The sequence below is a fragment of the Nelumbo nucifera genome, chromosome 7, assembly GCF_055504915.1.
Source record: "Nelumbo nucifera cultivar China Antique chromosome 7, China Antique-T2T, whole genome shotgun sequence".
NCBI lineage: Eukaryota > Viridiplantae > Streptophyta > Magnoliopsida > Proteales > Nelumbonaceae > Nelumbo > Nelumbo nucifera.
The window spans coordinates 10,384,142-10,395,717 of NC_142655.1; the positions used below are offsets into that span (position 1 = coordinate 10,384,142).

Consider the following 11,576-nt stretch of genomic DNA (forward strand, 5'->3'; position numbering starts at 1 on the left):
AGGAAACTCAGTAGCTACGGACTTCAAGGTTCTCTCCCAAATTTTACTGCCTTGGATACTCTCCAACTAATGTAAGTAAATTAGAAAGAAACAATTGTGAAAACTAAACAACTAGAAATTTTACTAATTTGTAGTTTGCTTTATCCTTTCTTCTTGTGGTTTGCAGAGATTTGAGTAATAACAGTTTAAGTGGAGAAATTCCTAGTTTCCTAGGAAACTTTCCTTCCCTGAACACACTGTAAGTATTTTCTAAATAGGAGCATTCTTCCAATTTTATGGAGTAATTTTCTTAACATGGAAATTCTTATTTTTATCCATCTATTTGTTTTTTCTATATCTTCTTTATTGTAGAAATTTGACAAATAACAACTTCAGTGGATTAATACCCTCCTCAATCACCAATAAGACCAACTTAATATGGGAGTAAGTAAACCCAGAGCTCATATATTGCCCTTGTTTTTGTTGTCTGTTTTGTCTTCACCAGCAACAGTAATGTTTGACATATATAATTTGTTACTACTAATATATAATTATCATCATCAACTTATATTATTTCATGTTTGTTTTGTCTTCTAGTGTAACAGGTAACATGTATTTATCATGTGCTTCCAATCCGTCTTGTTCTTCTAATTCCAGCAATGGAACTTCGATTTTGCCACCTCCGACCAACAGCCACCGCCAAAGCAGGATTAGTAAAAATTTTCCTATCATCAATGGGGTTGTAATTCTAATTTTGGTTCTTATTTATTGATGAAATTCGTGTATAATTTTATATGATACGATCTGATATGGATTCGGCACGGCCTGGCCTAATTTGTGTACAATCAGTTTATTGCTTTACCGTCAAGGTTGTAGAGTCTGAATAAGGCCCGGCCTGGCCTGACCCCTACTATTATTCCCATTCCCAGGCATATATTTTAGGCCCAATATGTGGACTGGGCTGGGCCCGGGAAACTATTGAATAAAACAACATTTTCATCTACGTCAAAATGATAAACGAAACCATCACAACCGCTGTTGCCGCCATTGTCACCGCTGCAGCCTTCAAGCCCTCCCCTCCTCTTCTTTCTTCTTCTTCTTCTTCTAAACTCTTTCAGCCTCAAATACCTCTCATTCTATCTTTATTTTCTCTTATATTTATATGCATCTTACTTTAATTGGAACCATGGACTCAAAAACTAGTGGCCAGAAGGGTTCTGTTTCTGGGTCAGTTTTTAAAACCTTTGACTTCAACCACTAAAAGGAACACATTATACAAGACATATGAAGAATCCATTACAGGAAAAAGTCTTAAAAGTCTGTTTGGTAAGAAAATAAGTTTGTCAATACAAAACTAATCCAACTTTACAATTTATATGGACCATTTTACGGTCTACATATTTGCATTTACACTAATTATTTGCATCGTTTCCAAATGCAGCCTAAACATAACATACGCAAAGAAAAGAGAACTCCTCCCTCTCCTCCCTCACTTGTCTACATGGCGTACGTGAAACACCCCACAACGATGCTAAAGACGCCTTTATTTCTCTTATCCTTGTTGCTAAAATCCCTCTTGAGTGATAGCCGTCCTTCATTGAAAAAGAAAATTAAATTAAAAAATATATATGGTATATCACCATCCTTTACGTCCATGGCACGATGTATTGATGTAATTGGCGTCGATGTTCACACCACTGTAAGTTGAAGTCAATGGGACAAAACGCAAATGAAAATTGCAAGTGTGAAATCGGAGACAACAAATAATTAAAAGCTCAATTTGGGATCGATCTCTCTCTAGCTATCTCCGATCGCTAGAGGAGAGACCACCAATCACCATGATCAACAATCTTATTCTTCTCCTGCAAATAATTTTGGGCCACTTGGCAGTCCTGCCCATGCCAACGCTGGCCGCCGGTAAGTTCGTAGGTTCTGACCTCCTTTTCCTAGCATTCAGTATTTCTACTTTTGTGATTGACTGATTGTTGATAATAATCCAATATGCGATCGAATGCAGTATTCCTGAGCATAGACTGTGGCTCCTCGGATTCTTTCACTGACGCGAACAATATCACATGGGTCAGAGACCATCCCTACATCACAAGCGGTGTAAACCAAATCGTTCAAAGTGCCGATAACTCATCAGTTGCTCGTCAATACACAACGCGGAGAGTATTCCCCATCAGAAAGAAGAACTGCTACTCCATAGGCGAGGTTGGGAAGGGAGAGCGTGTTCTTCTCCGTGCATACTTTTACTACGGGATTTACAGGGATGAAACATCGTCTGCACCGACTTTTGATCTTCAGTTCGACGGCAACCACTGGGCTACGGTGGATAATAGCAGTGCAGACCCATTTTACTACGAAGCGATATATCTCACAAGGTTTGCTAGCATAAGCGTATGCGTTGCTAAGAATGAGGGATATCCTGACGACGTACCATTTATTTCTGCAATTGAAGTAAGGAGCTTGCATTTAGGCATGTACAGAGGAGTTGATTCGACTTATCCATTGTATATCTACGATAGATCAAACTATGGCGAAAATGAAACAGTGAGGTACTATAATCAACTCGATCGAGATATCTTTCAAACTCCTTTAGTCTGTGTTTGGTCTTTGGATTGGTTTAATTTGGGAACTGGCCGGCCGGGAAGGGGGTTGAAACAGTTTCAGGTGGATTAATTCCAGAACGACTGCCCCTCAACCCCTCAGATATTCATTACGATTCAACTGAAACAAGTGATTTGGATTTGAGGATCCTTTCTTACTTCTTCCATCCTGCTTTTCCGTCTTCCTCCGTCACCGGAGTCTAAGATCAATCCAATCTGGATCTCCTGGACTTTATGATTTGTACCAAAAGTTGTATACTAACCTTTCTTTTTTGGTAATAGTAATACTAACCATTGAGAAATTCATCTCGGGGTGGTTTTTACTGGTCAAACTCTATAAAAATGAAGTTTGATGAGTTTAATTCATCTCGGGGTGGTTTAAAACCACCCCCTAAATTTTGATGAATTCTCATTATTTTTTATAGGGTATAACTTGGTATAAATCGTTACATTTAGCCCTCCAACCTTCTTTTCTTGTTACCTCTGCCCAAACCAGATGCATATTTTGCACACGGCTCAGCTATGAATCTATTTGATGGTAATTATGATTAATTCCTATTTAATACAAAATTAATTTGCACTTTTTATCTCATTTATATTCACTACATTAAAAAAATGATGCAAAATTTGCATCACCTTCCTCCTAGTATTTTTTTTTTTTTTATAATTTTTTGGCAAATCAACTTCCTCCTATTTTCAAAGTTTAATTTTGTGTCATATAAAATAGGGACCACATTATCTTGCTTCCTACCTCAAATTCCGGACAAAAAACTCCTCCAGACAAAATAACCTTCCATTATTTTTTATAAGGTGGGACCCTGGGACTACATTTTTCTTCTTTACTTTATCAAACAAACAAACAAACAAGAAATTAAAGGTCAAATCTAAAGCAAGTAAATACTGAAAGTGCTGCTCCCCTTAGAAAGTAAGATATTTATATCATCTATTAACGGTTTGGATAATTTCCCCTAAGGCATAGCCTATTTGCAACGCAATTTTAATTGTATTTATGTTAGTGCAAAAGCATGGGAATCCAAATGAGTTGAAAGCAAATTCTGATTTATTTTTGTTTTTAAATATAATAATGCTTTTTTTATTGTATTCCTCTGCAATTGTATTAGTGCAAATGAAATTGGATTGCACAAAACAAGCCTAAAAGATTTTAATTTTTATTTTTGAAAAGATGATATTTGGTGAGAAAACCATACCAAGTTGAAGGTTCTCTCTCTGTCTCTCTCCATCAAACCAAACATAATCTTAAGGTGCAGAAAATTCTAAGTCATCTCTATCCGTTGTTTTTTTCTTCTTGTAGGTACCCTAAGGACAAATATGATCGCATATGGTACCCACTCCCAAGTGCCAAAGATTTTGTTACCGTCAAGAACAACATCAGTATTTCGGTTAAAAACCTTCCAGATGAGCCTCCAGAGACTGTATTACGGACAGCACTTTATAACCAAAACTCGTCCGATTCTTATCTTTGTATAACCTTCTCCAATTTGACAGCCAACATGTACACCATTTTCTATTTCTCCGAATTGTTGAAACTCAATTCCTCAAAGCAGCGTTCGTTTTCGATCTACATGAATGGAGAAAATATTTCCCCTCAGATAATCCCACCTCATAAGAAGGGTTTGGAGTACAACTTCACTACAAATAAATCTGCATCTGGGGACGAATATAACGCGAGGTACTGTCTGAACCGCACAGCCAACTCCACTCTACCGCCAATAATCAATGCACTGGAAATGTATGAAATCGGAAGTGTATTAACAGATGGAACAGACATTAAACATGGTGAGTGGACATTGATCTCCATCTATTCTCTCTCTTCTTAGTTAGGTCCACAAAGAGGCTGCACTTAGATGATTTTATCCCACTTCCCATGTTTCCATGTTGGGAGGGATGTGCCAGGTGATCATCTCAGCTATTTACTAATTGGCAAAAGCAAAACTTTTTAAATTTCTTCAAAATCAAAGCTTAAACACCTTCATCAGAGTACATCATCCCAGAATGCTGGCTTTGAAATTTCCAGTCAGGGTTTGCAAGTTTGGATCTCCTACTTAAAAACTCTTTCCAAATCCACATGACCCTATAAATGCTCATGGGGAATATCTCACTTTGTCATTTATGTTGAATGATCGTTTTGCAAGTTTGGGAATGTTTCCACCCTGGCAAGATGTGAGATAGCTGGGACCAAAATTGGGCACTGACCTCTAGCTTATTTGGTTTTATGCGAAATTTCATAAATGAAACAGAATAGACAGAACCAGAAGTTGAAATTTTCCAAAGGATTGTGGCAGCCGGATATAATCTCTGGTCTCTCCTACATCGACTCTCACATCCTACCAATTAAGCCACCTTCAGTTAGTTAATTTTCCACTGTACTGAAAATATTATTTAGGCTTTTATCTAAATACAACTTCCTCCCTCTTTAAGTTGAAATTCTTCAATTTTCAGCTTAATCGAAATCACTATTATTTATTTACTTTATAAATTTTCTATCTAATGTAAAGAGATTTGCAGGAATTGAAAATTAATTTGGGTTTATTTCCTCTTTTTATGCCAGTAAAAGCTCTGTCTTTGCTACAAAAGTTTTTTGTTCAACTTCAAGATTGGAGTGGTGACCCCTGTCTTCCAAACGGATTTCCCTGGGACTGGGTCCAATGTACTGATAGCGATACACCTCAAATAATAGCACTGTAAATCTTGTTTCCTCATATTTCTTTTCATTAGTTTCTGGTTCACCAGTTATCTACCCCGTTTCATTCTTTATTTTCTTGTGTTTTCTCTGTTAATGTTTCTTTTTTTTACTACCAAAGATAATTAAATTATTTCCACAAGAAAAGAGGTAATTTAATTATCCATTCTTTTTTTTTTTTTTGGAACAATTCATAGGAATCTCAGTAACTACGGACTTCAAGGTTCTCTCCCAGATTTTAGCGCATTGGATACTCTCCAAATAATGTAAGTAATCTGGAATGAAACAACTGTGAAAACTAATTAAACTACTGGAGGTTTTACTGATTTGTAGTTTTTTTGCCTTGTCCATTTATATTATGATTTGCAGAGACTTGCATAACAACAGTTTAAGTGGAGAAATTCCTAGTTTCCTGGGAAACTTCCCTAACCTCACCACACTGTAAGTATTTCAATTCCTAATTAGGGGCATTCTTTGTGAAATAATATTCTTAATTTGAAACTTTGTATTATTATTTGTTTTTTTATCTTAGAAATTTAGCAAATAACAACTTTAGTGGATCAATACCCTCATCAATCACCGATAACACCGAATTAAAATTTGAGTAAGTAAATCCAGACTTTACATATTTTCCCATGTTTTTGATTGTTCTTTTTTTATTCATTGACATATATTGTAGTATGATATATCATTATCATCATCAGCTTATATTATTTCGTTATTTTTGGTGTAGTGCCACAGGCAACATGTATTTATTATGTACTTCCAATCAGTCTTGTTCTAATTCTAGAAATGCAACTTTGAGTACTCCACCGCCACCCGGAACTTTGATTTTGCCGCCCCCCACCAACAGCTACAGCCACAGCAAGATTAGTAAAAAATTTTCAATCATCAATGGGATTGTATTTCTGCTGGTGGTTCTTGTTTATTATTGAAATTCCAGTATAATTTTATTTGATATAATATGTATCAGTTTTAATCCCATTATTAATGGGAATAACAAGAATTGTGTGTTTATGTGCAGAAAAATTTGGCTAAACCACCTTTTTTTGTTTATATAAGGTTCTCTCCACATGACATGTTAGTCTCTATAGGCATTATTGGATTTTGCGTTTATTAGAGATTAACTTTGATTAATTAATTATATAATTGGGCACATTTATACATACACTTGATTTTTCAGAATGGGTTTTCAAACTCTAACCAAAACTTGTTTTTTTTCTTTTATACCTTGTTCCACATTGGAAAATAGATTTGTATTAAGCTTTTTTAAGTTGGAATTTATATATACAAAAGTATGAAAAAGAGAATATAGAGACTTGCTATTGCATATGTGCATACTTGCATACATGTGCCCCTTTCTCCATTGTGGTAATTAAATGAAATCTTTAAATTCCAAAATAGTAAGAGAATTTTGAGCAGTGTTTTAGAATCACACTTTGAGCCTGAACCATTTTTTCCTGTGTATAGGTGACTAATTCAACCACCCTGGTGAAATGGATCAGCCTGTGACATGTTATATGATATCCATAATTATATAACATATACATAACAATATAATTATATACATACTTTTTTAAAATAGATAATTGTTTACCGTATTGTATATTTTTTATTATAGAGATTTAAAGCTTAAAAGGTGCTTTTGGCAAAAAATAATGGGCTAAGGTTGCATTTGGCATTCCTTATTTTAAAGATTTGTCTCTTTTTTGCTGTTAAAATCCCCTATCAACACTGAGTTTTTAACTGCAAAAAGAATACAAGTCATTAAAATAAGCAATGTCAAATGCAGTCTAAGGCACCTTTAATGCTTTGCATTGCATAGATCATGAAAAGTTATCCAATATTAAAAAAGTTAAAGATAACCCTAATCTGACCACCAAGGGCAAAGTTATGGCCTTGAGAATAGATTTCATATTTAAATTATAATTTGCAATTCTTGATCCATTGACTAGGTCAAATAAGTTAACGGTTAAACCACTTGGGTCAACAAATTGCTGAACAAGTCAATAGCTTTTATTAGGTTTGAATATTAGATAAAATAGGTCTAAAAATGGTAAGATATGGCCCAGTTGCTTAAAACAGTCAAATGCATTTCAAAGCTTAGTCAAAGTCCTAAAACTTTTTGAAATAACCTGTGTTATTCCTTCATTTAACCCAATTCGAGCTCTAATTCAGGTTCTTTCCTCTCCATAACATTGTCTTTCTCCGTAATCGATTATGACACTAAGCTATTTTTCTTGTAGTGCCAATAAGCATTGTAGGCATCAACGGTGATGGTGGTGTTCTATGTCATTTGCAAGTTGAAGAGGAATGGTGGCTTTTCTGTATTTTGTCAACTAAAAGGGAAGCTGAGGAAGAATGATAGGACGGGAGAGAGAAGATTAAGGAGAAGAGAGAAAATGGGGAGAGGAAAGCTACCGCCATTGGTTTAATGTCAATGGCTGTGATGAAGAGGGGAGAGAAAGAAGATGGGGAAGAAGAAGAAGAAGAGAGAGAGAGAGAGAGATAGCAGTATTGAAAAGTTGAAAAGAGTATGGACAGATTCTCAGGGCTCTTCATTATCCACTGGGGAACGAAGCTATTTAGTAACTTGAGTTATTGAGGTCCAAGGTTGGTGATGAAGAAACAAAGAAAAAGAAGAGTAAGAACATCCAAAATAGCCTAGTTCTTGGGGTAAAATAGGTAATTATCAAAACATAAAATAATATCTGCTACTTTTTAGACTTCAAATTTGAAAAATATTTTTTTAATTAGCTTTGACAAATCATACTTCAAAATGGGGTCAAGGATGGGATTGCTTTGGCGGGGCGGGGACGAGGATGGGGATTAATAGGAATCATTGATCAAGGTCAGGGTCAGGGATGGGGATTGAGGTCCCTACCCCACCTTAACCCCGATTATATATATCAAATATTATATATATACACTACAAGAAAATTGACCTTTGGCAACAGTCCAAATATTGTTTCCAACACTGTTTTCAAAACTGGACCAAACCAGACGGTCGGACCGAAAAAATCAGGAACTGATCACCTGACCAGTTCCGTTTTCCTCCAAAACCACTTTTTCCCCAAAACCGTTGATTTTGGTCAACAAACCGCTGAACCGGACGGTTAACCGTTCAAACGATTTTGACCATTTTACAATTTTTTAAATTATTTTATTTTTTGTCAAGATGGGCTAGCCATTCGGGTCAAATTGGTTGGACCGTTGGAACTGGTAACTGGACCCCTGACCGGTTCGATCACCGGTTCGTTTTTAAAAACCATGGTTTCCAATATAGAAAAAATTGTTGCCAAATGTTTTACTTACAACTGAACGAACTGTTACTAACGAAGCCATTGTTAAAAGTGTTCTACAACAACCAAGTCTTGCGAAATATGTTTTTTACGACAATCGGTCCAATTGCTGACAAAAAATAGTGTTTTGCAACAACCATTTGAAACCATTGCCAAACAAATTAATTTAACAACAATGTATAAAAACTGTTACCTATATAGTTATTTAGCAACAACCGATTACTTGTTGCCTAATGGTACCATCTCTAACAATTATGTTAGCCATTGCTAATTGTAAATTTGCAATAGTTGAAGAGTTGTATCTAACAATCATCTTAGACAACAACCTATATAAACTGTTGTTGAATGGGCAACAATCAAACAATTGTTGATAATCTTGTCTGAGAAAATTAAGTAAATGAGTGTGAAAACCCAAGTAGAGTTGGGTTAAACAATAAGAACAACATTGGACGGAGCAAAAAACTAAACAAACAAAATAATAAATTAATCTAAAAGAGGACACCATTTCTACAGTAAATTGCATTCTATGAAACATAAATTACATACATATAAGCATGCTATAAAGGTGAAGAGATCTTACACTCCTTAGAAGTTTTTAGAAATCCTCCTAAGCATTTCTTTCCCAGTCTCAAGATGAGCTTATTGTTCTTGATGTAGATGCATACCAACCTAAATTTTTTTTTTTTTTTGATCGATAACAGAACTCTTTATTAATTAATAATACTTGTCAAAATTAATTACAGAAAATGGGGAGGTAAACTATCTGAACTCCCCAACATCAAAATGGTAACAAAAAACTAAAAATGTGCCCAAAACAAAGAATCCTTAGCCACCCCTTGCTTAGCTAACCCATCATCCATTGAGTTAGCACTTCTCTTCACCTAGTTGCATTGCACCTCTAAGTCCTTATATAGCCAATTAAATTTTTTCTTATTGTTGTAGCTCCACAAGCCACTGATATCTCCTTTCAGCCACCTAATCACCACCTTCGAGTCCACCTCAATCACTAAGCATTTAATGCTTAATTCTCTTGCTCTTTGGATTCCTTCAAGAACTGCTAGAATTTCGGCCCTAAGAGAGTCACCCTCTCCAATTGGCCTAGAGAACATGACAGTAATATACCCCTCCTCATTCTTGAAAACACCCCCTATCCCAGAAGGCCCTAGATTCCTTAAGGTACATCCATCAAAATTCAGTTTTATGAATCCGGCGGGAGGGGGGGTCCAAGTGGGACTACAATTCCTTTTATACATAGCAGTAGTAGCAACCTCTTTCCACTTTCTTAGCATGTCTGCCATAGAGAATTCAGAGAATATCTCCATTGATTTCAGCCAATGAACAACCCTTGAAAGTATCAAATCTGTTAGGTTTTCTGTGGTTCTTTCCTTATCTGAAAAAATTTGTGAATTTCTTTCTTCCCATATTGACCAACACACTACAGCCCTAATGCTTCTCCACATAATCTTCCCCCTTTTTTTAGGCCAACTAAAGAAAGAAGAAGAGAACAAGCATTGCACACTCCCGGGGGGATTCCAAGTATACCCAAAAAGGGAAAACACCCACTCCCAAACAATCTTAGTAACTGGACAAATAACCATAATATGATAACCCGTTTCCCCATCAGCTTTGCAAAGTATACACCTATTGGGAAGTAAACAGCAATTGGGCCTCTTTCTTTGAACCAAGTCATTTGTGTTAACTCTTTCCAGGAAAATTTCCCAACAAAAACTACCAACCCGAGGAGGAATGGGTTTGCTCCAATCTCTTTAACCGGGAATGACAGCCCAAGCGGAGTAGTAGGTTGGACTAGTGTCTCAAAAAACGAAGCACAAGAGAAAGAACCGAATGAATAAGGGGCCCAGATTCTGGTGTCTCCCTTATTAGGGTTCAAGAAAACATTTTCAATGATGGTTAGCAAAGATGACATACACCCCAAATCTGTATCCCTTATTTCCCTTCTCAAGCCCAGATTCCACCTAAACCCAGAAGAAGAATCAGAAGGAACCAAGGAGGAAATGGGTTCATTTTTCAAATCTGACAAAGCAAACAATGATGGAAATTGGTCGTTCAGGGGTAGGTCCCCAACCCAAATTTGCTCTCAGAATTTTATTCGATTGTCGGAGTTCAAATCGTACCTGATCCAAGGGGAGAAAACTGGAAGCAGATCATGAATGGATTTCCATGGAGATGCGGCAGTAGTCCTTGCCAAAATTCCAAGATCCCAGTCATTCTCATCCAGCCCATGTATGCTAGCCACAATCTTTGTCTACAATTTGTCCCTTTTCAATGGGAATCTCCACAACCATTTCCCCAACAATGCCATGTTCCTTTTCCTGATATTCCCAATCCCAAGCCCCCCTAGCTTCTTGCTCCTATTTACCACTTCCCACCTCACCCTATGGTCTTTCTTCTCCACTCCTGGTTCCCATAAAAAATCCCTCATTAATTTGTCTATCCTATTGGAGACCTTTGTAGGAATCTTGAACACTGACATGAAGTAAATAGGAAGGTTGGAAAGGGTAGACCTAATCAAAGTGATTCTCCTCCCAAGAGAAAGATAATTTTTCTTCCAAGAAGCAAGCATTTTCTCAAATCTCTCTACTACTGGGTTCCAAAAGCTTTCCTTCTTGGGGTCATCTCCTAGGGGGAAGCCCAAATAAGTGATATGCCACTCCAAGATAGCGCACCCTGATACACCTACACAATCACTTACTTCCCTTTCCTCCAAATTCACTCCCACCACACAACTCTTATCAAAGTTCACTTTAAGATTAGACATCTGCTCAAAGAGTTGTATTGTCAGTTTTAGGTTTCTGATCCATCTTATAACCTCACCCTCACAAAATAGGATTATGTCATCTGCAAACTGCAAGTGTGTAAGTGGTACTTCCCCCCTTCCGACTCTCTAACCTCTTATTAAGTCTCTAGAATCAACTCTATGTATCAGTCTCCCCAAGACATCTGCAATTAGAGTAAAGAGAAAGG

General features: G+C 36.5%; 1 protein-coding gene across 1 annotated transcript; it reads left to right on the top strand.

Moving 5' to 3' along the window:
* Positions 1-1,365: 1,365 nt before the first annotated feature.
* LOC104608877 (uncharacterized protein At1g24485-like) lies at positions 1,366-6,363 on the top strand. Its single transcript, XM_010274997.3, has 8 exons — positions 1,366-1,896; positions 1,997-2,537; positions 3,901-4,385; positions 5,158-5,290; positions 5,487-5,555; positions 5,659-5,730; positions 5,822-5,893; positions 6,023-6,363. The coding sequence occupies exons 1-8, from the start codon at positions 1,818-1,820 to the stop codon at positions 6,222-6,224; spliced, it is 1,653 nt and encodes a 550-aa protein (XP_010273299.1). The 5' UTR covers positions 1,366-1,817; the 3' UTR covers positions 6,225-6,363.
* Positions 6,364-11,576: the final 5,213 nt, after the last annotated feature.

Bases quoted from the DNA above. Each gene is read 5' to 3' on its own strand.
- LOC104608877 (XM_010274997.3), top strand. From the start codon at position 1,818: ATGATCAACAATCTTATTCTTCTCCTGCAAATAATTTTGGGCCACTTG. The intron at 5,731-5,821 runs GTAAGTATTTCA...TTTTTATCTTAG, and splicing joins TTCCCTAACCTCACCACACT to AAATTTAGCAAATAACAACT. The intron at 5,894-6,022 runs GTAAGTAAATCC...TTTTTGGTGTAG, and splicing joins AACACCGAATTAAAATTTGA to TGCCACAGGCAACATGTATT.